Here is a 26109-nt window from a genome sequence, read left to right on the forward strand (position 1 = left end):
TCAGGTCCACGCATGGAGAATAGATAAGAAGTATGTTTTAAGAAAATGTTGGGAACCACAACATTTGTCTGGAGTAGAAACAGCAGTTTCTATGTCATTGTATCTAATTCACCTTGAAAGGGACGCCTTTTTTGGTTAAGAAGATGTATATACTGACACGTCAGCTGATGGAAAATTCCATCCATCCACAGATAATGAGGCTGTCACCCCTAGTGGTGTAGGGGGGTAGTGCATGGAAAATTCCATCCAGAGGATGATTATGTCGCCACCTAGTGGCGGAGTGCGGTAGTGCATGGGAAGATTCCACCATCCACATATAATAAATCTCTGCTGCCATCTAGTGGCGTAGTTTGGTGATGCAGGGATATATTGATGATAGGTCTCTAACGCACTCTAGTGGTGAAACGGGGTGGTGCAGGGGGATATTAATTATGGATCTCTAGCACGCTCCAGTGGCGAGACTGGAGTGGTGCAGGGGGAATATTAAGTATGGGTTTCTAGCACTCCAGTGGCGAGATTGTGGTAGTATCTTTCAAGAGGAACAACGTTACAAAACCAAAATAGTCTAAACGACAGACAGAATACACTATTGAATTTATATACTCATGATTTAGACTAGGGCTGCAACGATTAGTTGACATAATCGACGACGTCGATCATAAAAACTCGTCTACGCCGAATTTTTGCGTCGATGCATCGTATTAAAAATATTTTTTTTGTTTTACTACCTATCTTTGTGAAAGTGGCTTCTCAGCTCTGGTCCAGCTGAAGACAAAGCAGAGGAACAGATTGGACATTGAGCATGACCTCAGAGTTGCTTTGTCTACCATCACCCCAGACTTTGAGACTCTTGTCAGGAGCAAACAACATCCCCAGTTATCCCATTAGTTCCCTGGGATGTTAAGCTAAGAAGTCTGCTAAGAAGGATATATTATTTATTATTATTATTATTATTATTATTATTATTATTATTATTATTATTATTATTATTATTATTATTATTATTATTATTATTATTATTATTATTATTATTATTATTTTATTTCATTGTGTTTTTAGCCCTAGTTGCACTTTTGTTGCAACCCCAGTTATCCCATTAGTTCCCCCAAACTTACTGTCAGTCTGTTATGTTAAGCTAAGAAGTCTGCTAAGAGCCCGGAAAAGGAGCCGCGCCCACAGGAAGCAGAGATGGAGGGTGTGACAGAAATAATCGTTAGATTAGTCGACTAATCGAAAAAATAATCGACAGATTAGTCGACTACCAAAATAATCGTTAGTTGCAGCCCTAATTTAGACATTTTATTGATGTCTAAAACGAGATAATCAACGAGAATGTCAAGGGACACATTGTCAGAGTAGTTGTGCTCTTGTGATTGGTCAAAGATTGGCAAGGCTGATCTTTGCTTATGGGTACTGTAGTAGTTACCATGGAAACGAGTAAAGATTATGATATAAAACACATTCTCTCAAAGATTAAGTTAAAACATTACCTTTATTGGCTGTAACAGTATAATAATTAAATAATATATACCTCCGTCAAATATTACAAACCTACACAATACGGTTTTGCTGTAATACTGTACTTATCGTTTATCTTCAATGGGTGGCTACAATGAGGGAAAATCACAGGTGGAACCTGTGTTCCAGTGAGGACAACGCCTCCCATTAATTTCCCCTGCTGATTGCCTTCTATCTATCCTTAAAGGATAACTCCACTATTTTGGGAAATTAGCTTATTTAACATCTTCCCTGGAGTTAGACAAGAAGATGCATACCTTTTTTGTCTCTGTGCGTGCATTTTAGCTTTGGGAATAGATGCTCCGTTAGCATAGCTTAGCTTCATCACTGGAAGTGAGGCAGGACAGTAGCCTTACAGTGCCTTACAGTGTATTGCAAGGTCTGACATTGACCAAACTTGATATGCATGACCTTGGTGGGCTCTAGGTCAACTCCTGAAAAGGGGGTCAATGTCAGACTTTGCAATCAAAAGTTAGGGGGCTAATAACCCTTGCCATAATTTCAGTGCGCCCCTAACTTTTGATTGCAAGGTCTGACATTGACCCCCTTTTCAGGAGTTGACCTAGAGCCCACCAAGGTCATGCATATCAAGTTTGGTCAATGTCAGACCTTGCAATACACTGTAAGGCACTGTAAGGCTACTGTCCTGCCTCACTTCCAGTGATGAAGCTAAGCTATGCTAACAGAGCATCTATTCCCAAAGCTAAAATGCACGCACAGAGACAAAAAAGGTATGCATCTTCTTGTCTAACTCCAGGGAAGATGTTAAATAAGCTAATTTCCCAAAATAGTGGAGTTATCCTTTAAACCTCTTAGAAAAGGGCACTCGAGACTGTGTTTCTTCTTCTACATTGTTCTGACCTGGAACTTGCGTAGCTGCTTGAGGGCCTCCTCACGCCCCCTGGTGGTGCCCTCCAGCTGCTCCTCCAGGTCCTTCAGCTCTCCCTCCTGCTTCTTCTTGGCTGCCAATGCCTGGCCTCTCTGCTTCCTCTCATCCTCCAACTCTGTCTCCAGCTCCCGCACCTTGGAGAGGGACAGGGAGAGAGAGAGAGAGAGAGAGAGAGAGAGAGAGAGGGTGGGAGGGGATGGAGGGAGGTGGGGTGGTTTAGAAGAGGGTTGGATTTAGTGGAGTTGTTACGTGTGGGGGCTCTGTGTGCCTTGATCAGGTGTTCCCAGTGTGATGTGTTATGTCTAGCTGTAGTTCCCTGTCCTGGTTTTGTAGTCCTTATCGTTTTCCCTTCCAGGTGTACCATTTTGACTTTGTGGCCAGGCCAATGGTCAGGTTGTTGGATTTATGGACTAAGGAAGAATTGTCGGGGATAGCAGATCACTATGGGGTTAAGCTGATTCCGAGCATGAAAAAGCAGCAGCAGAGGCTGGCGCTGGTTGAGGCTTTAACCGCCCAGGACGTTCTCGAGTGCTCTGTGTGCAACCCTGGGGAGGGGGAGGGGGTAGTCACATGTGACCCGGTGTCTGCTGGGTGGCTGCGGGCCTTGCAGATGAGTTTGTTTTAACACACAAAGTGCTGTTTGACAAGCCTGACTATCCCAGTGTGGAGGGCAGACCGAGGTGGAGCTCTGGTGACAAACCTGTAGCCTCTGGCAGTAGCGACGCAGGTGAGGTTAGTGAGCGAGGGATGGAAAATATAAAGATTCTGTGATAAACGGCATTTACTGGAATATTCTGGAACACACAAAAACGTTGTAATTTTTCGGCCTATTTATGAATCGTTTTCAAATAAACGTATAAACGTAAATGTATATGTGTACTTATGCACGCTAGAGAAGCGAGCTGAAAAATCTATTCTCTCATTTCCTGATCAGCGCACACACACACACACACATAGGGCAAACGCTGATATCTCTGTGAAAACAGATCCGATTATCCTAAGACTGGTAAAATAGATTCCTTAACTCAGATCAGATGTTCTCCAAAAAGATTATTCCAATTCCTGATCGCCATTCCAAATATCGATCGCGTTTATTGATTCAGCGCTGGGTACTGGAAATATGTATTCCACGCTGTTTTCCGGCTCTGCAATCACTTCGATCTCTTCGGATGGCTTGCCGGATAAGTAAAATGAGGAAACTGGATTTCCCCCCCCCCCCCATCAGTCTAATCCAATGGGGTGCAGTTACACAGGGAGAGACGATAGGGGGCGGTATTTTCCCAATGGAGCTCAGAGAGAGGTTGCTGCACTAACGTGAGACTAGATTGATGAAATATGAATTCAAATCGCTAATAAAAAAAAAACGAGAAACAAACACTATATAGCATTGCTGGCATTCAACGGTCGGCATGAACTAACGACATATAGCGTCATTGGCACTCAAAGTGTTAAGGGACACTGCTGCATCTCAGTCAGTTATCCGTAGGAATGTGTTACCCTTCGATAACAGGTCTAAAGTAAACGCTGGGATAATGGTCAGATCTTTTGGTAGGCATGTCATGAAAATGCTGCTACATACTATTAATTTAGAATCTGATCTGGTGTCGGGACCGGTCGTGATCGGTGTAGACAGCCGTTTTCCTGTCGAGGGAGTGTCGTTAATCCTCAGGAACAATCTGGCAGAAGGGAAGGTGTTGATAAAGCCAGATGTCATTTGTGTTCCAGCAGAGCCTGTTGTGGTGGACGTTCTGGCGCATGCATATACGGGAGTTGTTCCATCAGGTGCAGTTACGCAGGCCGTAACGAGTACGATTCTGGTCGAGGAGGAGGAGGAGGATTTGTGTGACACAATGGTATCGGTCAGTAATGCGGTGCCCGAATGTACTGACCAGGTTTTACGTATGGATGATGCGGTCTGTATTTCCCAGTGTGTGTTGTTGCAGGTGGCTGGAGAAGGGGAGGGGGAGCTCGGATTGGTGGGTCTGAGAACGGAGGGCATGCGTCCGGGGGAGCTCGGCCTGTCGTCAGCGCCAGTGCTTGTACCTATGTCCAATATACCGGTGTCAGTCTCGGTGGTGGCTCCACCTGGAGTGAACTGTGATAATAACAGTGGGTCTCATTCCCGAACGAATTTATGACCAAAAATGTCCTCTTAGGCAGATTTCTGCCCATTTAAGCTCTTTTCTTTATCATAAATCGATCAATAAAGACCGTATTAGATCCCCAATTATCATATCATGGGGTATAATTGGAAAGCCACACTCATTGGCTACAACCCTGTGCAAAGATTTTCGAGATCGCCAAATGATTGACGGAGCTAGAGCCCCGGGAGTCGGGGTGGTAATGTGTACTTTTGCGCACTTTGGGGCACGCCTCACATATTGGCATGTAACTCGAGAACCGCTGAACGGATTTTGTCACCTGAAAGGGCAATCCACAGGCAACAAATAGGGCTTTAATTCTATCTATATAGTGTATTAAAAGAAATGCACAGCCGAGCCACTAGAGGTCGGCAAAGAATCGTCCACATGTGGGCCCTTGGATGTTAAGAGGTCAATGTTTTTAAATATTTTTTTTGTAGCCAAGAGTAAAGACCATAACCCTATCAAAAACAGTAGTCAAAGTGTATATTTTCATTTTTACAGATGTTTTATACGATTTATCGGAAATACACATTTATCGGAAAATGCTAATTATCGTAAAAACCGCAGGAAATTACTAAATCCAGATTCAACCCTGCCATTGGAAAGAGGAGCATTTTCCCTATCCATGGATGTATAGATACAAGATACAAGAGTTTTATTTGTCACGGCATACAGGTATACAGTGAAATGCGGGGGGTCTCGCCCGCAACGATGTGCATAATACAAGTAATAATATAATATAAGAGTCCAACAATAGAGCGACATAGTGCAATAACAAGTATGATTTGGCCATAATAAGGTCAAGTTCAAGGTCAAATATGAATTTATAATTAAAATCGATTATCATTAATTACTGTATTTACAAATCCTTCTGTTTAATCATCTTCCCGCGGTTCATTTGCTTAGATTTCTTGTACACATGATCTCAATAAGGTGGTGAATGAGCTCAGTGAGCATTTTCTCCTACCCGTATACATTTTTGATCAAAGATGCAAAAATCATAAATCATAATTTATATTCTCCTTTGTTTTATCACAATTTTATCAAGCCTAGTAACAGACGCAATATTTCTGACACTGGAAATACATACCCCCAGGTCCCTAGATGTTCCTAGATACCAAGAACATGCAAATTGACCTTGCAGAAGTGGAGCAATCTTCCATTTACTTAGGCATGTACCTTTAGGCGAAATACGGCTTACAGATTAACAGACATATTAGGGCTGGTAGCGTGAGTCCCCACATTTTCCTGAGATCAGATTTGAGCGTGGCTGAGAGCAGATTTAAGAGTGCTGAGGAGCACACTTATGATTGATTGACTAATTGAAAATGTTATTAACTTGACAGACTGTGTTCTCATAGTGATTCCTTCATGTCAACGCTACAGGCCTCCTTGGAATTAATTACTTAATCATAATTAAAATAAATATGACAATATTTGTACGATAAGAAATTACGCATTTGATGTCGGAAAAATAAATAATATGGATTCATCTGATCACAGGGCAGCTGCTTAACCATATCTGAACCAGCTATTTTGGACAAATGTATAATTACTTTAATTACTCAGATATTCAAACACAATTATGCAATTATTGTGAAATGATTGAAAATAATTATTATTTAATGCCTTCTGTGGAATTTATATTTCTTATTTGTTACACATCTGTTTTAATGATTAATTATATACATTTGAAAGAATGCAGGTCAACATGCAATATATCCCACTGATTGGTATACAATGGGACAGACCTTTGTTTGATTGATTAATTGAAAACTTTATTAACAGATTGCAGAATGGGTACAGTACAGTACAGCTCAATTACATACAATTGTTAAAGGGATGCAGACCAGAGAAAGACTTTCGTCTTGTTTACATCAGGGTCCCCCATTTTCAATTCATCATAACATATATGACACACACGACATACAGATAGACAGTACTGCTACATCTATACATTTATGACATACCAGATTTGCAAATACAGTACTGTTTGTGATACAAAAAGAGTCCAGAAAAGAGAGTATATACATTTTACGTAGAAACTGTTGGAGGAGGTTGGGTAGGTGGGGTGGGGTTGGGTGGGTGGGGGGGACTGTACATTGGAGTTGGTTGGGTGGGGGGGTTGGGTAGGAGGGGTGGGTGGGGGACACTGTACAAGCAAAACTGTACATTGGAATATTGACAAAACCATACTTGGTCATTTACTGTACATTGGAGAGGGTTGATATAGCTATAAACCTGCATTCCTTAGAATATATCATTAATCAATTAAACTTATATTGAAATACACTATATAGCCTATACACCAACACTGAAATGACAGTGGATAAATAAATAAATAAATAAGAACTAAAGCTAATCGCATGGAAATAGACTGCATTAATATTCCATAACAAGTCTTGTGTGTGCCAGTATGGCCTACGTGTCTAATGAACAGTATAGGCTTAATATATTCTAGTTACTTGTTTCATTAGGATTTAGTAGATACTATATATGCTCTGCCTCTGCCCTACGTACAGTATAAGTACAGACTGTACCTATACTGTACGTAGGGCAGAGCATATAGTCTATCTAATCTACTAAATCCTAATGCAACAAGTCATTAATGGAATAATAAGCCTATACTGCGTTCATTCATTACGCCGTAGGCTATATATATAATATTTCATTAATTCATTCATATACAGTACTGTACGTGTGTGTGTGTGTGTGTGTGTGTGTGTGTGTGTGTGCGCGTGCGCTGCGGCAGGTGTACCACGAGCTGTACTATATATGATGCCAATACATTAATCGAATCTAATTTTGATGGGTCGCAAGACTCACAAGGCACTTCCGCCATTCCATTTTCATGCGGCTGCATCATTAGTTGCCTTATAAGGAGCTCTGGAGGCATTGTTTTGTATGCAAATGACCTGAACGGGACGCGCTTTCGTGTTTGAGACATATGCCATTCTCCAACGCAGATATCAGATCATATCACAGGTGCGAACGTTTGAGCCACTTAAGACATATTACCAGCGTGTTGGGGACTCAGAGTGAACTTGTCATTGATTCTGTCTCAGTCGGTTCCAAGATAAGTCTTCCAAGAGAACTCTTTGGAAAATATTGGGGAATGAGACCCAGTATTTGTTTTTCAGGAGAAATGGCAGAGCCGGAGGATGATGTCATTGTTCCATCCAGGCCGGGGGTAGAGGGGAGACTGGGGAGCTTGAGCGGCTGGTCAGCCTTGACCATCGTCTTGGACACCTTTCACACCCTGGCCAGGCCTGACCCAGGCCGGCTGGGACGCGTGTAGCTTTATGCCAAGCAAGCAGTGCAAAAATTTACCGTAGTGGCGTGCAGTAATGCGCCTTTCATTTTCCGCCGCCCAGCGCCCAGGTCGCGCGGAAATAGGCTGTCTATTGCCATTCTCTTTGACAAACTCTAACCTTAACCAGCTCCTTAACAGCGCCTAAACTTAACCGTTCTAACCTTAACCAACTCCGAAACAATGCCTAACCTTAACCTTAACCTTAACCATGCCTAACCTTAACCATAGAAATTATATTGCCATTCTCTTTGACAAACTCTAACCTTAACCAGCTCCTTAACAGCGCCTAAACTTAACCGTTCTAACCTTAACCAACTCCGAAACAATGCCTAACCTTAACCTTAACCTTAACCATGCCTAACCTTAACCGGCGAAAGAATACACGTTAAAAAAAAATCACGTTAAAAAATATTTTCGATGGGATTCGAACTCGCCAGCAAACGAGCCATAGGATCCACAGCCATGTGGCCTTGCCAATTGAGCTATTTCTAGATACTGAATAAGGGGCGGTGACTTATATATATTGAGCTCCGCTCGTGTCGAACCAAGGCGGGATCTCATGCGCATGCGCGGGCACCTCGCGCGAGCACGCCGGCGCACGCACGCACCTGAGCGAGCACGCCGCCGCCGGTGCACGCACGGTAGCATTTGTCTAAGCGGGGCCTGAAAAGAAGGGCGCTTTACCGCACTGGCGTGCGGTGACGAATGCGGAAGCATTTTTGCACTGCTTGCTTGGCATTAAGGAAAACGCGGCTGGGACTGCTGTCAGTGTCAGTGTGGCGTAGTTTGTGTGATGTAATTGTTTTAACAAAAGCACTTGCACACAGATGCTCCTAGTGTCCTTACAAAGAAAAAGAAAAACCATTCCATTATTGCACGTCGTCTTTGAGGCAAACAAGCCATATTTCTGTCTTCTTTTCCAAGGCACGTGTTGTCTATATTTTCAGGTTTATTCCTCTGTGGTATTCTGAGGTCATGGTGGTTGGCATCCATAGGGTTGTGTGGGTATATGCTTTGTTGCTTTGTTGATCCTGCTGGATATTAATATGGCTTTGTTTTTCAGAAACCATGGTTTGGCCGGGGCGAAGTCTCCGGGTCCGCTGGTCTTTGAATTGATGCTGCCCGCCTCCGATTGATAATAGCCTTGTTTACTGTTTATGGGCATGTTTTGTTGGGTCATGGCTTGGGCGCAGTTGGGACGTTGTGGGTTTGCTGCATTGGCAACTCTATAAGGGGCTAAGATTGTTGTCGATATGGCTGGTATTTATTTAGATTGATGATAATACTGTTTTTATGTTCATTCCCCCATTTCGTCTTGGGTTTCAAGTTTCTTTAATAGTTGTCATACAGAAGTACAGAATACTTTTGTACAAAATGCTTCTTACTGTTGCGCTCCAGAGACTGTGCAAGACAAGATAAGTATGAAATAAAAACATAGTAAAATTAGAAGTAAAAAAAAGAGGTCACAGTGTTCAGTTTAGACATATGTACAATGTTCGATGCAGAATAGACGTAGTTACCATACAATATACAATACTGTGCAGTGTACTAATATACAATACTATATAGTGCAAGGCAGAAATGGAGAAATGGGACGAGGTGCAATTTAGGTACAATTCACAGTAGGTGTACGAGTTGTAGTGCAAATCCTTTATCAATAAATATAAAGTGTAAGTGTGTTTGTGTGATCTAAAGTGTGGAGAGTGGGTGCTGCAGTGTGTTGTTTGTTTGAGTGAGTGTGTGCGTGTGGGTGTGTGTGCTGTGTGCATTTGATGGTTGTTGCATAGTGATTATTGTTCGTTTAGCGATTATTGTTCGTTTAGCAGCCTGATGGCCTGGGGATAGAAGCTTCTTCTGAGTCTTTCTGTGCTCGCCTTAAGACTCCGGTATCGCTTGCCTGACCGCAGCAGTTCAAAGAGGCAGTTGTTCGGGTGGCTCGAGTCCTTAATAATTCTCTTAGCCTTCCCCTTGCACCGCTTGTTGTAAATGTTCTGGAGGGTGGGAAGCCCCCCTCCAATTGTGCGTTCGGCTGAACGTGTCACTCTTTGTAGTCTGCTACGGTCTTGTGCAGTGCTATTCCCAAACCAGGAGGTGATGTTGCCGGTCAGGATGCTCTCTATTGTACATGAGTAGAAGTTCCTAAGGATCTTCTGACTGACTTGGAACTTCCTTAGGCGCCTGAGGAAGTAGAGGCGTTGTCGTGCCTTCTTCACAACACTGTCAATGTGTGTGGTCCATGTCAAGTCCTCGGATATGTGGGCTCCGAGGTACTTGAAACTGTTCACTCTCTCAACCGGTGCCCCGTCGATGCTGAGGGGGCTGTAGTCCTTGACCCCCGACCTCCTGAAGTCCACAATCATCTCTTTTGTTTTGCTGACGTTCAGGGAGAGGCAGTTCTCCTGACACCACTGTGACAGGTTCTCTACCTCTTCCAGGTAGGCCCTTTCGTCGTTGGCAGAGATCAGGCCCACCACTACTGTGTCATCAGCAAATTTGATGATGGTGTTGTTGTTCCGCTGTGCTACGCAGTCATGTGTGTACAGGGAGTAGAGGAGGGGGCTCAGAACACAGCCCTGGGGGGCCCCTATGTTGAGCGTGATGGATGAGGAGGTGCAGTTGCCGGCTCTTACCACCTGGGGTCTGCCCGTCAGGAAGTCCAAGACCCACTGGCACAGGTCATAGTTCAAGCCCAGGTCCCTGAGCTTGGCTATGAGTTTGGAGGGGACTATGGTATTGAATGCTGAGCTGTAGTCGATGAACAGCATTCTCACATAGTTCCCCTGCCTCTTGTCCAGATGTGATGCTGCTGTGTGCAGCACATGGGCTATGGCGTCCTCCGTGGACCTGTTGGGGCGATATGCAAATTGCAGAGGGTCCAGGTTGATGGGGAGGGAGGAACAGATTTAGCCCTTCACTAGCTTCTCAAAGCACTTCATGGCTATGGAGGTGAGGGCTACAGGGCGGTAGTCGTTGAGGCAAGCGGGCGTAGATTTTTTGGGTACAGGGATGATGGTGGACTTCTTCAGACAGGTGGGGATGACAGCCTGTTCCAAGGACAGGTTGAAGATGTCAGTAAATACCGGGGCCAGTTGGTCGGCACAGACTTTTAGGACGCGGCCGGGGATGCCGTCCGGTCCTGCTGCCTTCCTGATATTCACTTTTTTAAAGATCCGTCTCACCTCATGCTCTGTTACCCTGAACACTGAGTCTCCATCAGCAGACCCCCCCCCCCCATTGCCGTGGTTTGTAGGCTGGTGTTGTTATTCACAGCCTCAAACCTCGCATAGAAGGAATTGAGATCATTTGCTAAGGAGATGTCACTGTTCAGTTTGAGGGGGGTTCCTTTGTAGTCTGTCATTGTTCTGAGGCCCTGCCACATGCCTCTAGAGTCAGCCTGTTCAAACTGAAGTTCAACTTTATCCCTGTAACGCCGTTTTGCCTCTATTACTGCTCTCCTGACGTTGTATCTTGCCATCTTGTGTTCTTCCATGTTGCCTGTCACCAGCCCGGTGTTGTATGCTGATGTGCGCACTTTCAGAGCCTCACGGACGGATTTGTCTACCCAGGGCTTTTGATTTGGGTAGATTTTAATTTTGGTGGAGGTGATTGTTTCTTCTACCTGAGTACAGACATAGTCAATCACCGTTTCGGTGTATTCGTTAATATTGGCTGTGTTATCACGGAATACACTCCAGTCTGTGCTTTCCAGTACAGCTTGGAGTGACTCCTCTGACGTCACGGCCCAACGCTTAACCTCTCGCGAGACCACCGGCGTTCGCTTGAGACTTTGTTTGTACTTTGGCAAAAGAAATATTGCAGCGTGATCGCTTTTACCGAATGGACTAAGAGCCTGTGACTTGTACCCATTCTTAAATTGCGAGTATACATGGTCTAATATGTTCTCGCCTCTGGTGGGACAGGTCACATGCTGATAGAAATTCGGCAGCACCTTTTTAAGACGCGCGCTGTTAAAATCACCCAAAACCAAAATGGCGGCGTCAACATTAGCTGCCTGGATTTTGTTTACCTCGTCGTGAAGTTTTGAAAGTGCGACCCCAGTGTTCGCGTGTGGTGGAATGTACACTCCGATGAGGATGATGGACGTTAACTCTCTTGGGAGGAAGATGGGTCGACATTTTATCGTGATAAACTCCAGGTCTGGGGAGCAGTGGTTAGACAGTTCCTTTGTGTTGCCTAAATCGCACCACTCCTTGTTTATCATGAAGGCAATGCCGCCTCCTCTCGTCTTTAGTGACTCTTCTGCCGTCCGGTCCTTGCGGAGAACGAAGAAGTGGTCTGCCGGTTCTATTGCGTGATTCGGGACATCTGGACTCAGCCAAGTTTCTGTGAAACAGAGGACGTTACAATCCCGAATGTCCCTCTGGAATTGGATCCGTGCTCTGATGTCATCCAGTTTATTTCCTATCGATTGCACATTGGCCAACAATATGCTGGGCAATGTGGTTCTGTGTCGTTTGGACCTCAGTCTGTTTCGGACCCCCGCTCTCTTTCCACGTCTTCGCGGCGGCTTCTCCTGGTCTTGGCCATGATAACAAAGGATCTCGGCGGGCCATTTCTGCTGTTCAGCGATCCGATCCAGAGAGCAATCCAAACGGTAAGTTTTCCTTAATCCAATGTCAATGATTGACTGACGGTCATACACATATAATGCACCAACAGTTGGTGCAAATAAAACTCCTAATACTATAAAAATTAACAAAAGAAAGCACAGTCTCGACGGAGCGATCAGAAAGGCAGCCATCAGAGCAGCGCCAGTTCAATTTCTATGTACAATGGGGTTATGTACATACATTTGAGGGTGGGGGTGTTACATGTGGGGGCTGTGTGTGCCTTGATCAGGCGTTCCCAGTGTGATGTGTTATGTCTAGCTGTAGTTCCCTGTCCTGGTTTTGTAGTCCTTATCGTTTTCCCTTCCAGGTGTACCCATTTGTAATCAACCCAGGTGTGTCTCGTCTCGTCATTCCCTCATGTATAAGTGTTCTGTTTTCCCCTGTGTCTGATGCTGATCCTGTCTGTGCAGTCTGTGGTCTTGTTTGTCATTACTTTTATATTCCTTTCTATTCACAAAACCATGGTAACTATTAATTAAATATCTTTTGGTGGACTTTGGCTACTGTCTCCTTATTATGTTACATTGACCAGACAACGAGCCTTACTTCAGTCAATGGTAACGTATTAGGAGTAAAGGAAGACAGAGGGGATGTGGTCCTGTGTGGCGCAATTATTAGGGGGATTAGGGGTTTAATTCCCACTGGAGCCACTGATTAAAATGCATGTAATGAAATGTTGTTATGTCATGTTATGTCATTGTAGACACGTGAATATGTCCAACCGTAATTCAATGTTTCTAACTGTATTCATTGTGCTCTAACTGTTTTCGTGATAATGCTGTGTAACTGGATAACCCGTTCTGATTCTATATACTTTAATATTGACATTCAGTAGTGGGACATGGCGCTGGACTGTCGCCAGGGGGAGCTGGTGCGACGTTGGGCTAGTGACAACAGGTGAGGAAGAGGCTGGCTGAAGGAGGAGCTCATACAGCGAGACGACCTCTTCGTAGTTTTTCCATTGAAGCAAGCAGACGTGTGGACCAAGAGCTCCTGATAATAAAGACACGCGAAATACGAATCCTGCCACGGGGTGGGATAGTAACGTCGTATGCGAAAGTTTAGCTTCCCAGTATAGTGCTTAGGGTACGTTTGAACCAAGAAGAAGACGTTCGACTGCCGGACTGTACTGTGGATATTCCACGCCCTGTGTTTAGGAATGTATAGGCGAAAGACTAGGGGGTCGCACTGACCAAAGCTTAGCTTCAAGTATAGGCCTGTTAGCCCAGTTAGCTCACGCGTCGCTCCACCATCTCCCAGCTCCGCAGCGGACACCGCAGCAGACGTCGCTGGACCGCACCCGCCTCCAGCATTCTCCTGCCTAACGTAAGCCCAGCCAGCCCCCTTGCTATCACAGGTGACAATCACGGTACCGTTCGACGGCCACCTCGCGTCACAGACATTCGTTGCGGGAGCAGGCCAGCACTCGGTTGGTACACTCACACCAGGTACTGTTAGCGCTCCAAGTGCCCTGGAACATTATCGGCGAACATTCTCCTTTCGAGAGCCTGCCCTCTAAGGGCGAAGAGAATAAATACTTTGAGCTGGCACGTGCAGCAGTGACTAGGGGCGCCCCAACGTTTGTTGTTTTGGGTAATGCCGGCTTAGATAGGCTTTTTGTTTCAACTGTGGGCCCACTTAATTTTCTAGTTACATGTGTTGTGTGATTAAGTTGTGCAGACAGCACTAAGGTATATTGATAATTTTTCCCATTGAATAGCTCACGGAGCTCACCATGACCCTCTCTCTCCCTACGGGTGAATGAAAAGAATATTAACCCTTACAGGGACCTGTTTCATTACCGTGGAGTGTAGGATCCAAGTGCCATGCATTGTGCCGTGTATTGAATGCATGCCCGCTTTATATAAAAGGAGAGGCGTAGAAATGGGATCATTGTGTGTGTGTCAATTACTGTGAATGTGTATTACTGCTTAACCCCTTCTTCCCTACGGTCTATGTGCAATTGGGGCAGGTGCTCTGTACAGGTCTTCACCAGTCAACAAGGAAAGGTACTGCTTTGGGGAGAAATTATATTATTTTCCATCACTGCCACCGGGTGTGAGAGGGTGTGGGACGTATTAAGGGAAGTGCGGGTGTTTGAGGAAATACTACGGTCGCCTGGGAGGGCAAGAAGGACCAGCGTAGAACCCCTAGGTTAGTAAACCCTAGGCCCCATCCATCCCTCTGCTAAATCCCAATTCTAATACTCTTACACTACATTCGGGGGCTCAGCCGGACCCAGATCTGCTGTGCTCCCACTACCTGGTGACAGTTCATATCCACGCTCATAAAGTAGGATAATCCACCCTTCTACATCATTGTCATGTCATGTTATGTTGTTATGTCATGTTGTGTTATGTTATGACATGCAACATCATGTTATGTTGTTATGTCATGCCGTGCCATGTTATGTTGTTGTCATGTTGCGCCATGTTATGTTATGTCATGTCATGTTGTGTCATGTCATGTTGTCATGGCATATTGTGTTATGTTATGTCATGTCATTCATATGTCATTCATATGTTATGTAATTTACATATCTCGAGAACCGGCTTCACGCTCTGTAAGTATTGCTGAGGACCCAGGAGAGTGTAGTGTTGAATATGGTACAATTTGGCCAGATGGTGGCGCTAATAACAACAGACTTTATGTTTTGGCCTATGACCTTGGAACCATAACTCTCAGAAACAAAATGTTGTGTTATCCATTTGTTATAATATCCATGTGAACCACACCCATTTCCGTGTAGATTGATTTTCCAGCATTTTGAATTCTGTCCAAATCAGTTTTGAAAGGGCAATGCACTAGTAACTCTTTAACTCAAGAACTTGTACAAGACATTTTCTAGTTCTGGGATATGTGTGAGATTATGAGCATAAACAATCAATTTGTTCTTGGTGGAATGTTCCTTTAAGATTCACCTGTTAGCTGTTTAGAGATGATCCCTGACAACTTCCAGAGGCCGCCAAACCAAAAGGGAAAAAAAGACTACAAAGCATGATCACCTGTTTGATGAGCTGCTTCCTCTTATCCTCGCCCATATGGTCACGACCCTGCAGCTCTCTCTCATTCTGGGCCTTGATGGCCTGGCTGTTCACCTCCAGACGCAACTTGGCGTCCTCTGCCACCTGCAGCTCATCCTCCAGCTCCTCCATCTGGGTCCTCATCTCCTCCACCATGGCCTCCAGGCCCCGCTTGGCCTTCTCCAGGTCATGGACCTTAGCAAGGAGGGAAAGAGATGGAGAGAAGCTAAGATGGGCAAAAGGAATGAATGAACCTAAAAGATAACAGCAGCAACATGACTGTACGAAGGGAGATAGGCTAGCCTGGTCCTAACCAAACATTCACTGGTGTGTTTCTGTGATGTAGCTGAATGAATGAATGAAAACTTTATTTAACATTGCAGAATGGGTACAATACAGTACGGCTCAATACACACAATTGTTAAGTAAGTAAGTAAGTAAACTTTATTTGTATAGCACCTTTCACAGATAAAATCACAAAGTGCTTCACAGAAGTAAAACATAGCAACATAGAGATGAACGCACTACACATAAAACAATTCTGACACATCGTAAGCATAGGCATAATTACAATTAAATAACTAAATATGAGTGCAACATAAATGTCAGTCCTAAAAACAAAACAAATTATAAATAAATAAACAACGTATACAACCAGGAATTAATTAAAAGCCTGTCTGAATAAAAACGTTTTCAACTGTTCCTTAAAAGTGGATAGGGAGTCAAGAAACGCATAGAAAGGGGGAGGGTGTTCCAAAGGGTAGGGGCCATAAATTGGAAGGACCGGTCACCTTTTGTTATTAACCGGGTCCGTGGGACAACCAGGAGATTTTGGTGGGAGGACCTAAGTGCACGACTGGGGGAGTAGGGGCGCAGTAAATAAAAAATTTACACAGGGAATTTACCTTGGAGGGCTTTAAAAGTTAAAACAAGAATTTTTAAATGGACACGATAATTAATGGGGAGCCAATGTAGAGTGGATAAAATGGGGGTGATGTGGGCACGCCTACTTGTCCCAGTTAAAAGCCTTGCCGCTGCATTTTGAATGATTTGCAAGCGGTTTAGCACAGATTTATCCAGACAGGTAAAAATGTTATTGCAATAGTCCAGGCGTGATGAAATAAAAGCATGGATGGTCATTTCCATTTCAGCTCTAGAAACAACAAATCTTAATTTGGCAATGTTTCTGAGCTGATAAAAACATGACCGTGTGAGCTGGTTGACATGGCTGTTAAAAGACAGAGAGTCATCAAAAATTACACCTAAGTTCCTCACAGGTTTGACACACTGACCTAAGGGTCCAATAGAATTTCTTATAATGGGGATGATGTGGTCAGGAGCAATAATGAGGGCTTCTGTCTTATTTGCATTAAGCTGAAGGAAATTATCAGCCATCCAGCTCTTGATGGCATCGATGCATTCATTAATAATGCAAAAACTATTACACTCACTGGGCTTAAAAGAACAATACAATTGGATGTCATCCGCATAAAATTGATTAAATATTCCATTAAAACGTTTAATAATCTGGCTTAGGGGAAACATATATAGGGAGAACAGCATTGGCCCTAGCACAGAACTCTGCGGAACCCCACAGGACAGTGGGGTAGAGTCCGACATGAACTGACCCACTGACACAGAAAAGCTAGGTAAAATGAGAACCATCTCAGTGCTGACCCAGAGATCCCAAACACATCATTGAGCCTACGCACCATAACCACATGATCAACCGTGTCAAAGGCTGCGCTGAGGTCCAATAAAACTAATAGTGTGTGTTTACCATCATCTGCAGCCATTACAATGTCATTGGTAACCTTAAGAAGGGCTGTTTCGGTGGAATGAAATTTCCGAAAGCCTGATTGGAATGGGTCATGCAGATTATGGGTTTCTAGAACCATGAGAAGCTGCTCAGCCACAATTTTCTCCAGCACCTTGGACAGCAGAGGTAGTTTGGAGATTGGTCTATAATTCTCAGGAAGAGAGGGGTTTAGGTTAGCCTTTTTTAAAAGAGGTTGAACTATGGCATGTTTAAAAAGGCTAGAGACAGAACCTGATGCCAGAGAGCGGTTAATTATTGACAGAATTGTGGGACCAATTGAGTCAAGGACCTCTAAAATCAGGGATGAGGGAACAGCATCAAGGGGATTAAAAGAGGGTTTCGTTTTGTGCAGCACTATAGAAACCTGCTCTAAGGTGACTGGAGAGAACGAGTCTAGCAGCGTGAGAGGAGGAGAGACAGTGGTAGGAAGGCTGGCAGAAAGGGATGAGGGGCAGATGCCTGCTCTAACACCACTGACCTTATCCACAAAATAATTCAAAAAGTTATTACAGTCAGTATAAGAATATACAGGTACACATGGAGGCACAGGAGCAACAATAGTATTGATTGTTTCAAACAAAACCCTTGAGTTTCCCTTGTTGGATGATATTATATTAGCAAAATATGCAGTTCTTGCATCCCTTATCATGTCATTAAACTGGATCAAAAGCTCTTTGAGATGTTAAGGGGATGCAGACCAGAGAAAGACGTTTGTCTTGTTTACATCAGGGTCCCCCATTTTCAATTCAGCTGATTAATATTGTTCTGATTGGATGACTTATAAAGGCTAGAAGTTCTCTCTATTGTGTGTCCCACCCTCTGATAGGGGGAAAGAGTCGAAAGTATCTGCACACCAATCAATCACACCGCTCCGATTTGGAGTGCATGTACCTGTATGTACATTAGGTTCAATGGTAACAGAAATTCCAGGTTTCTACCGTAGATCAACACCATACAGTTTAGCTGTATATGAATGAAGGTCTACCGGTAGCTGACTAGGATATGTTGTTGTGAGACCACAACAAGATCTTCTGAAATGGTGATTACCTGTTGAACAAAACAAAGATTTGTCATTTCTGTCCAGTATCTCCTCTATTAATCTGCACTTGCCAACTCCTCCCTTAAGGATGGATAAATTATTCTGTTCATTATGTCGAGGCTTTGCATCTTACACTCTTGCCCACGTCGTCTTTGGAGCTGATGAGGCCATCCATCTCGGCTCGGAGGGCCTTGATGATCTTCTCCGCCTCGTCCAGGGCCTCCTGGTTCTCATCCAAAGCTCTGGCCAGGGCCAGTGCCCGTGTCTCCTTCTCCCTAGCCTCCGCCTCTGCGCGGTCCCGCTCTTCTGCATATTTACTAGACACTGACCGCTCCTCCGCCAGCATCTGACCCAGGGAGGAAGGAGAGAAGCATTGGCCCAGGTACTTCCCCTTTCATCTCATAGGTACAGATATGACAACACTTGGTATAGGTGAAACCTATGCATGCAGTAGAATTCTGAAAATAGTATGCACTCTATCTGCATTCTCTCTGCATTCTATCAGTACTATATCTGCATTATATCTGTACTCTATCTGCACTCTACAGTATCTACAAAATAACTCATTTACATTATGTGATCTTTGAGCACCACTATATTTCACAGTGTGGAACCACTATTGTGTTACATCAACTGGTGATAAGAGAGTGGCAATATGAAAAGGTTTGAGATTATTACTTTAATATTAGGATGAAATGTTAAATGAATAAATAAAGTTGTTCTTTCGGACACAGAATACTATGCATCGAGGAGATCAATGTGACTGAATACATCAAGAACACAATCTGTATTTGTGACATTGGCTCTTTTCCACCGGACCTGGTCGAACTTCCTCTGCTTCTTCTCCAGGTTGGAGACCAGCTGTCTCTGGCCGTCCAGGTCCACGAGGAGATCCTCCACCTCCTGCTGCTGACGACTCCTGCTCTTCTCCAGCTTGTCGTAGGCTGAGGCCTTCTCCTCGTACTCCCCACTGACTCCCTCCAGGTCACGCAGCAGACGCTTCTTGCCCTCCTCCAGCAGCTCCACGCATCCTGACAGCTCGTCCGTCTTCTTCTTCCAGTCTGAGAGCTGAGGGGACAGGGTCAAAGGTTAAGAGTTCAATGAAAGAGTAGGTAACAGGGTCAACGGTTAGAGTTAAATGAAAGCGTAGGTAACAGGGTCAAACGTTAGATTTCAATGAAAGAGCAGGTAAGAGGGCCAAAGGTTAAGAGTTCAATGAAAGAGTAGGTAACAGGGTCAAAGGTTAGAATTCAATAAAAGAGTAGGTAACGGGTCAAAGTGTAGAGTTCAATGAAAGAGTAGGTAACAGGGTCAAAGGGTAGAGTTCAATGAAAGAGTAGGTAAACACACACCACAGTTTTTATGAAGCTCTAGTATTGGCAGCAAGATTGAAATGAGGAGGAATACCGCCACACACTCAATATATTTCCATATAGATTCTTCACCAACGTTTGGACAGTGAGCTGTCTTCATCAGGGTATCTGGTTACCTTAGTAGACCATCATATTTATATTGATAGTCTCAGTGATACCTGCAGCTCGGCTTTAATATCCATTAGGGAATGTAAATTTCTCTGGTTGAAAATGTTGTTTTACCAAGATTCTGAAAATACCTTTACTATTCTCCTGTGTAACATTCCATTCCTGCATACCTCGGAACATGACAGTTCGCTTCATTGCATTCAACCTCTGTTTTGGAGTGTGTAAAACCTTGTGCAGAAGCATGTCTGGTGGAATGGTTGTGTCAAGACTTAGCGATAAATTGCTATACAGAATTGAGGGGATCTTTGTAACAGTGAATACAAGGAGTGAGTAGAGTAACATATTTTTGACAAGTAACAAGTTAAACAATTGTGCAACGCTGTGACATTAGTTCTGTACTCACAACGAAGAAATATACATGCTGCTTTGTTTGTACAATTTTTTATTTCTTCTGTTTATTCGTTGTTACATTAGACCATACATACTACAGGACAATAGTCAAGATTCGACAAAATTAGAGCTTGAATCACCTGTTTGATAGTATTTAGTGGTAACAAATGAGCACGTCTTTTCACCACTAGATTATTTATATGTTGTGACCATGACAATTTACTGTCTAATATTACTCCTAGGAGTTTAGTCTCCTGGACTTGATCAATTACCTTATCACTTTTAATCGCATGATTGACCATAGTTAACTCGCGATTAATTGCTAATTAATCGCATTTTTATTTTTTAAATTCCCTTTACATTCCCTGCCACTGGTTATATCCATCAATATAGCCAGTCTGCCACCACTCTAAGCCTATGGAGATGTTCACCTTCTTGGCAGGGCTATACATTTTTAAATTGTATTGCTAAATTGACATTACTATGGCCCATTCAACATCGATTATCTATCGTTCAGGATGTAGGAACGTTTTACTTTTTCATTCACACATTCATACTAAAATACCGTCTAGAATATAAGTATGTTTTTATCGTTTTCTGCTGTATTTCATAGAACGTGAGATATAGCCATAAATGCATATATTAGATGATCAAATGCAGTTTGATACCGATCAACGTTATATAAAAAATGTCAACTGTACATGGTCCTAAACGTCATGACTGGTCATCTGCGGGTGAACGGCGGGGGGGGGGGGGGGGTCGTTTATAATTCAATGACCGACGTTAAATGATTCATGTAGTATGGGTGATATATTGATCAGAGCAGTTTGTATCGAAAATGGTAAAGAAAAACGCTGAAACTCTCCTCGTAGCGTTGGGTGATGAGATTGGAGCAAAAAGATCGCTATTATGGGATGTTGATCGATGCGATCCATTTCAGGGTTGTATATTACTAATACACGTCCAAATCATGTTGATTATTGAGTTATGGCAAAGATCAATATCCACGGTGTCTGTATTGAGCCCCGGGATGCTAAGCGAGTGGCCGGACGAAAATAGGGGACGGACCAAGCACGTCCGGCCACTTCCGGTTTGGCAACTCGTCGATCGGCCACGAGGTGGCGGTATTGAAGCGTTGCAGAGTTGTGATGGCCCAGACAGCATCACCCAAGACTCCGTGAGTGACATATGAATACCATGACGAAAATATGAAATATTGATCTCAAAGACGCCTTACGGCGTCATTGGCAGATTACGCATGGCGGAGAATGACGTGTTAACACGTCATCGGCGGAGAATGGGTTAATAATTTGTTTAAGACATTTTTTTTAATAAAGAAAATTTGGCATCCTCTGTTATTTTACCAACGTGACGCCACTGCAGCTTACTTAAAACTGGCAGTAAACTTATGGGATGACTATTTGATCCTGAGAATGTCAATAAAAAAAATTGGCAGTGGTATTACTTTGGCAGTGTGGTAAATTCCCAACATAGAATTCCCAACATAGATCTCATGATCAAACTAATGTGTAGAAATACTTGGCCCTCAAACAATAATTCATAGATTGTGTGTGTGTTTACATAGACTGATTGCCATTGTGGGCACACAGAGGTCGATTTACATATGGAGTGAGTGGTCAAATAATTCTATTTACGACAGGAACCCAAGGGCCATCTGCCATGCCCTGGGAAGAGTTTAAGACAATGGGCTCTGTAGATCAGGAACAAAAGACCAACTGATCACGTAAACATGTTATCTCGCTGGAAGTCTCCTGTGACACACACAGACACACACACACACATAGTCACACACACACACACACACCCACACACATAGTCACACACACACACACACACACACACACACACACATTCACACATACACATACACACACACACACACACACACAGAGGAGACCACTATTGCTGTAACTAAATGTATGTTTAAATCCTTAATTTGAGCTCCAAACAAGCTGTAACTATTTCCTGGTATATTGTACTTATAATCTTGAATTCTGAAGTCATTGAAGTAAGTTCAAATATAATTAGGTTTGGTCATACTTAAATTAGGTAATTAGTTAATGTGTCTGTTCTGTTTTCATTTATGTTCAATATGATTAATTGATTGTTCTATCCTCTTGATCTATGGTATTGATTTGTATTCTATTCTATCCAGTTCTAATTTGATCTGTTATTCAGTTATATTCTATTCAGTTTATAAAATATTGATGTAAGCTAACAGAATGATTAGATTTGATAGCAATTTATTGAAAGTCAGCAGACTTTGGGGTAAAGAAATATATCTTAACTTTGATCTGGGTTTATGTGAAGGGGGTTGGCCTATTAAGCCAAACCCCTAAATTCAAATGTAAGCTTAGCCGGCCTGGCATTGGAGGAAAGAATGTGGTGATGTCATCATTCCGAGACACTGGATCTTGGCTATAAGATCTGGGTGTGATGGGGGGAAAGGACTCTGAAAAACCGAACCACAGGACAAGACCTCTACCCTCTCATCCACAAGGAGCAGGCGGCCAAGAAACAAAGGAACTTTTTGGAGGGAAAAACCAACTCTTTGTTATCAAGCAGAGAACAAAGACTTTCAACAATCTTATCAACTAGCTTTCTTCTTTAGTCTGGTTGTATCACTTACGGCATAGGGTTTGTGATCACAACTATAGCATTTCTTTATTGTAATTTGTATCAACTCATAACTTTGATTAAACAACTGTTATATAACCTTTTTCCTCCTAATTCCGTCTGCCTGCACCGTAGAGAAGTGTAGAAGTGATTCCCAAAGCTTTAAAGTATTGAATCACAACGCAGAGTACTAAGCAACCCAGTTCTGAACAAGAGCAGAACAGAAACAGCTTGGGAATCCACTTCATTTGGTGTCGTCACCCGTGGACAGCGGCTGCCCAGGACGTGAATCTTTTTTTTTTTTTTTTTTCACTCATCGGCCTCTTCAGCGGACGACGGGGACACAGCGGCGGGACCTTCGTTCCTTGGGACAGAGGTGAGTGTGTTATAGGAGAATGGGCAGTTCTGTTCGAACTACAAGGGGTTGGAATAAGCTATTGCTTCAATTATGTGAAGTAGTTACAAGGCCTCATGTTATAGTAATGTGATTGCGTATTGGTGGCGCACAGACTATCTGGTCATGATATAACGGGGGTGGCGTCGCATGACGGCAGATAAAAGGCTTTTCTTGCTAGGAAGCACGGTTATTCTGGTGTATACGACAGGGGCGCGTTCTGAGTATGTAATTGCCCTAAAATTATTCTCAGGAAGAGGGCGCGGGTAAGTTGAGGAGATTTGATTGTTCTGAAATGGAAAGAGAGCTGTGTCCAATGTGCATTATGACCCTGCTTAGAGCCACAGAATAGGCGGGACGGGGGACCGTGAGTGGGTCAGTATGGGCATAAATGCGTCGGGCTAAGGGCTCTGTTACTATTTCAGAACATGCAAGTCAAGTATGGTGAAAGATTGGTGGACCCTGGCATGATCAGCGCAGGGGTCTGTGCGATTACAGGATAAAAACGTAGTAATTAATAGAAGTGTAGGGTGCCGGCGTGTTCAAGACAAGGCTTGGGAATGGACGGACTGGAGTCTGGGGGACCAATCGGCTTATTTTAAATGTAGATATATTTGCCGTCCTTAGGCATAGTATCCTTTTTAATCTTGAGCGAAACCGGCCTGTTAATTGATTACGTTCGCTGTGATACAAAAACAATTCGGTCGAAATGACTGATAAGTACTTAATGGTTGTATGGGAGAGTATGGCTATGGTTAGGGAATGCATGAATGAATTATGGCTATGGTTGGTTGGCGAATGGCTATGGTTAGGAGTGATTGGTGGTACGTGTGAGAATATAGTTGTATTATTATGTAATTTAAGTCACCGGTTGGCCGTGGGGAAATGTAATGGTAACGCCGGTTTTCCGGGGCCCGTGGAACGCAGCAGCAGTTAGCTGTTGTATTAGCCTCTGAGGCGCCGGAGGATAAGGCAGGACAAATAGGCATAGGTTCAAATGTATAAGGTCGATCGATAGTGTCTTGCGATTACGGGGATGTGTAAGGCACTTAAAAGTTTTCGTATTCGTGGCGGATAAATTGACTGTATAATGTTTTAGGGGAATGGGGTTGTATGTTGCGGGGACCCGACCCGGAAGTCGTTCTAAGCTCGCCGGTGATGACGACAGAGGGGTCAAACTAGTGTTTTGCTGTTATGTTTTTATATTTCTATTTAGATCACTACACTGGCGTTTTGAGGGAAATAGGATTCTGTTGTGGGGAATGTGGTGTTATGTTAACATTGCGAGGAGACGGCCCGCGCGGCGGGACGGGTCGATGGGTCGTTGGGAAGCGTTTTTATGGGATCATGGGTGAAGCTAAGCTAATGCTACCTAGCCGCGCTAACGGCTAAAAAATGGTCGCCGGTTGTTACGTCATAAGGGTGCGCGGTCGGACGGCCCGCGACGTGGCTAACGAAGCTAAGCTAACTGTGCTGACGTCATGGCATGACGGGACTCTCGGGATGTCTCGCGGGGGGGCGTCCATCTTAGCAGGGGCGCCGGCGTCCATCTTGGGAGGGCACCAAGCGTCCATTGTTAAGGGGAGGGTGGAGTTTATTTAGGAATACGGTAGGGGGCGGAAGAGGACAGGATGAATATTTTTGGATTCTGCTCACAGAACGTTTTCATTGGGGGTTAGTGTGCTGGTAAAGTGAGGTTGAATTGTTGTGGTTTAATCTGGCGGTGGGTTGTGGGGCCTTGGCCCCCCCTCCCCCTCGTACACTCTCTCTCACCCTCCCCCCCCCTCCCTCTCTCTCTTTCCTTCTCTCACCCTCCCCCCTCTCCCTCTCTCTCTTTCCTTCTCTCACCCTCCCCCCTCTCCCTCTCTCTCTTTCTTTCTCTCCCCCCCCCCCTCCCTCTCTCTCTTTCCTTCTCTCACCCTCCCCCCTCTCCCTCTCTCTCTTTTTTTCTCTCCCCCCCCCCCTCCCTCTCTCTCTTTCCTTCTCTCACCCTCCCCCCTCTCCCTCTCTCTCTTTCTTTCTCTCTCCCCCCCTCCCTCTCTCTCTTTCCTTCTCTCACCCTCCCCCCTCTCCCTCTCTCTCTTTCTTTCTCTCTTCCCCCCCCCCTCCCTCTCACCCTCCCCCCTCTCCCTCTCTCTCTTTCTTTCTCTCTCTCCTCCCCCCCCCCCTCTCCTTCTTTCCTTCTCTTCCCCCTCTCTCGCTCGCTTTCCTTCTCTCGCCCTTCCCCCTATCCCTCTCTCTCTTTCCTTCTCTCGCCCTCCCCCCTCTCCCTCTCTTTCTTTCCTTCTCTCTCTCCTCCCTCCCTCCTCCCTCCCTCTCCCTTTCGCCTCTCTCCCTCTCGCCTTCCCCCCCTCTCTCCCTCTCCCTTTCACCTCCCCCCCTCTCTCCCTCTCACCTCCCCGCCCTCTCTTTCTCTTTCTCTTTCACCCCCCCCTATCTTTCTTTCCCTCTCCTCCCTCCCTCTCCCTTTTCGCCTCTCTCCCTCTCCCTCTCACCTCCCCTCCCTCTCTCTCTCTTTCTCTTTCACCCCCCCCCTCTCTTTCTTTCCTTCTCTCACCCTCCCTCTCCCTTTCACCTCCCCCCTCTCTCCCTCTCCCTCTCACCTCCCCCCCTCTTTCCCTCTCTCTCTCTCTCTCTCTTACCCCCCCCCTCTCACTCCCTCCCCCTCACTCCCCTCATTCCCACACCGCCTCTCTTCCATATATTCCCCCCCCCCCCCCTCGGCCCCCCCGAGACGCTCTCTCTTTCTCTCCTAGTTTGGGCCTGTGTATAAATATGTTGTTTTTTTAGGGGTTTCAAACGCGGTGTGGTGCTAGGTATATTGTTTATTG

The 26109-nt window shown here is 44.4% G+C and overlaps 1 protein-coding gene across 1 annotated transcript in view; it reads right to left on the minus strand.

Annotated features, from left to right (window-relative positions):
• Positions 1–26109, minus strand: part of LOC311240534 (myosin-14-like) — a gene marked incomplete at both ends in the record, with an annotated part of 182806 nt that overhangs the window by 13648 nt on the left and 143049 nt on the right. The window contains 4 exons of the mRNA XM_084329113.1: positions 2380–2541; positions 15501–15713; positions 18510–18722; positions 19196–19444. Of these exons, the coding sequence (XP_084185239.1) occupies positions 2380–2541; positions 15501–15713; positions 18510–18722; positions 19196–19444 (837 nt within the window). The remainder of the gene's footprint in view (positions 1–2379; positions 2542–15500; positions 15714–18509; positions 18723–19195; positions 19445–26109) is intronic.

This window comes from Notolepis coatsorum (assembly GCF_963971535.1).
Source record: "Notolepis coatsorum genome assembly, chromosome: 14".
NCBI lineage: Eukaryota > Metazoa > Chordata > Actinopteri > Aulopiformes > Paralepididae > Notolepis > Notolepis coatsorum.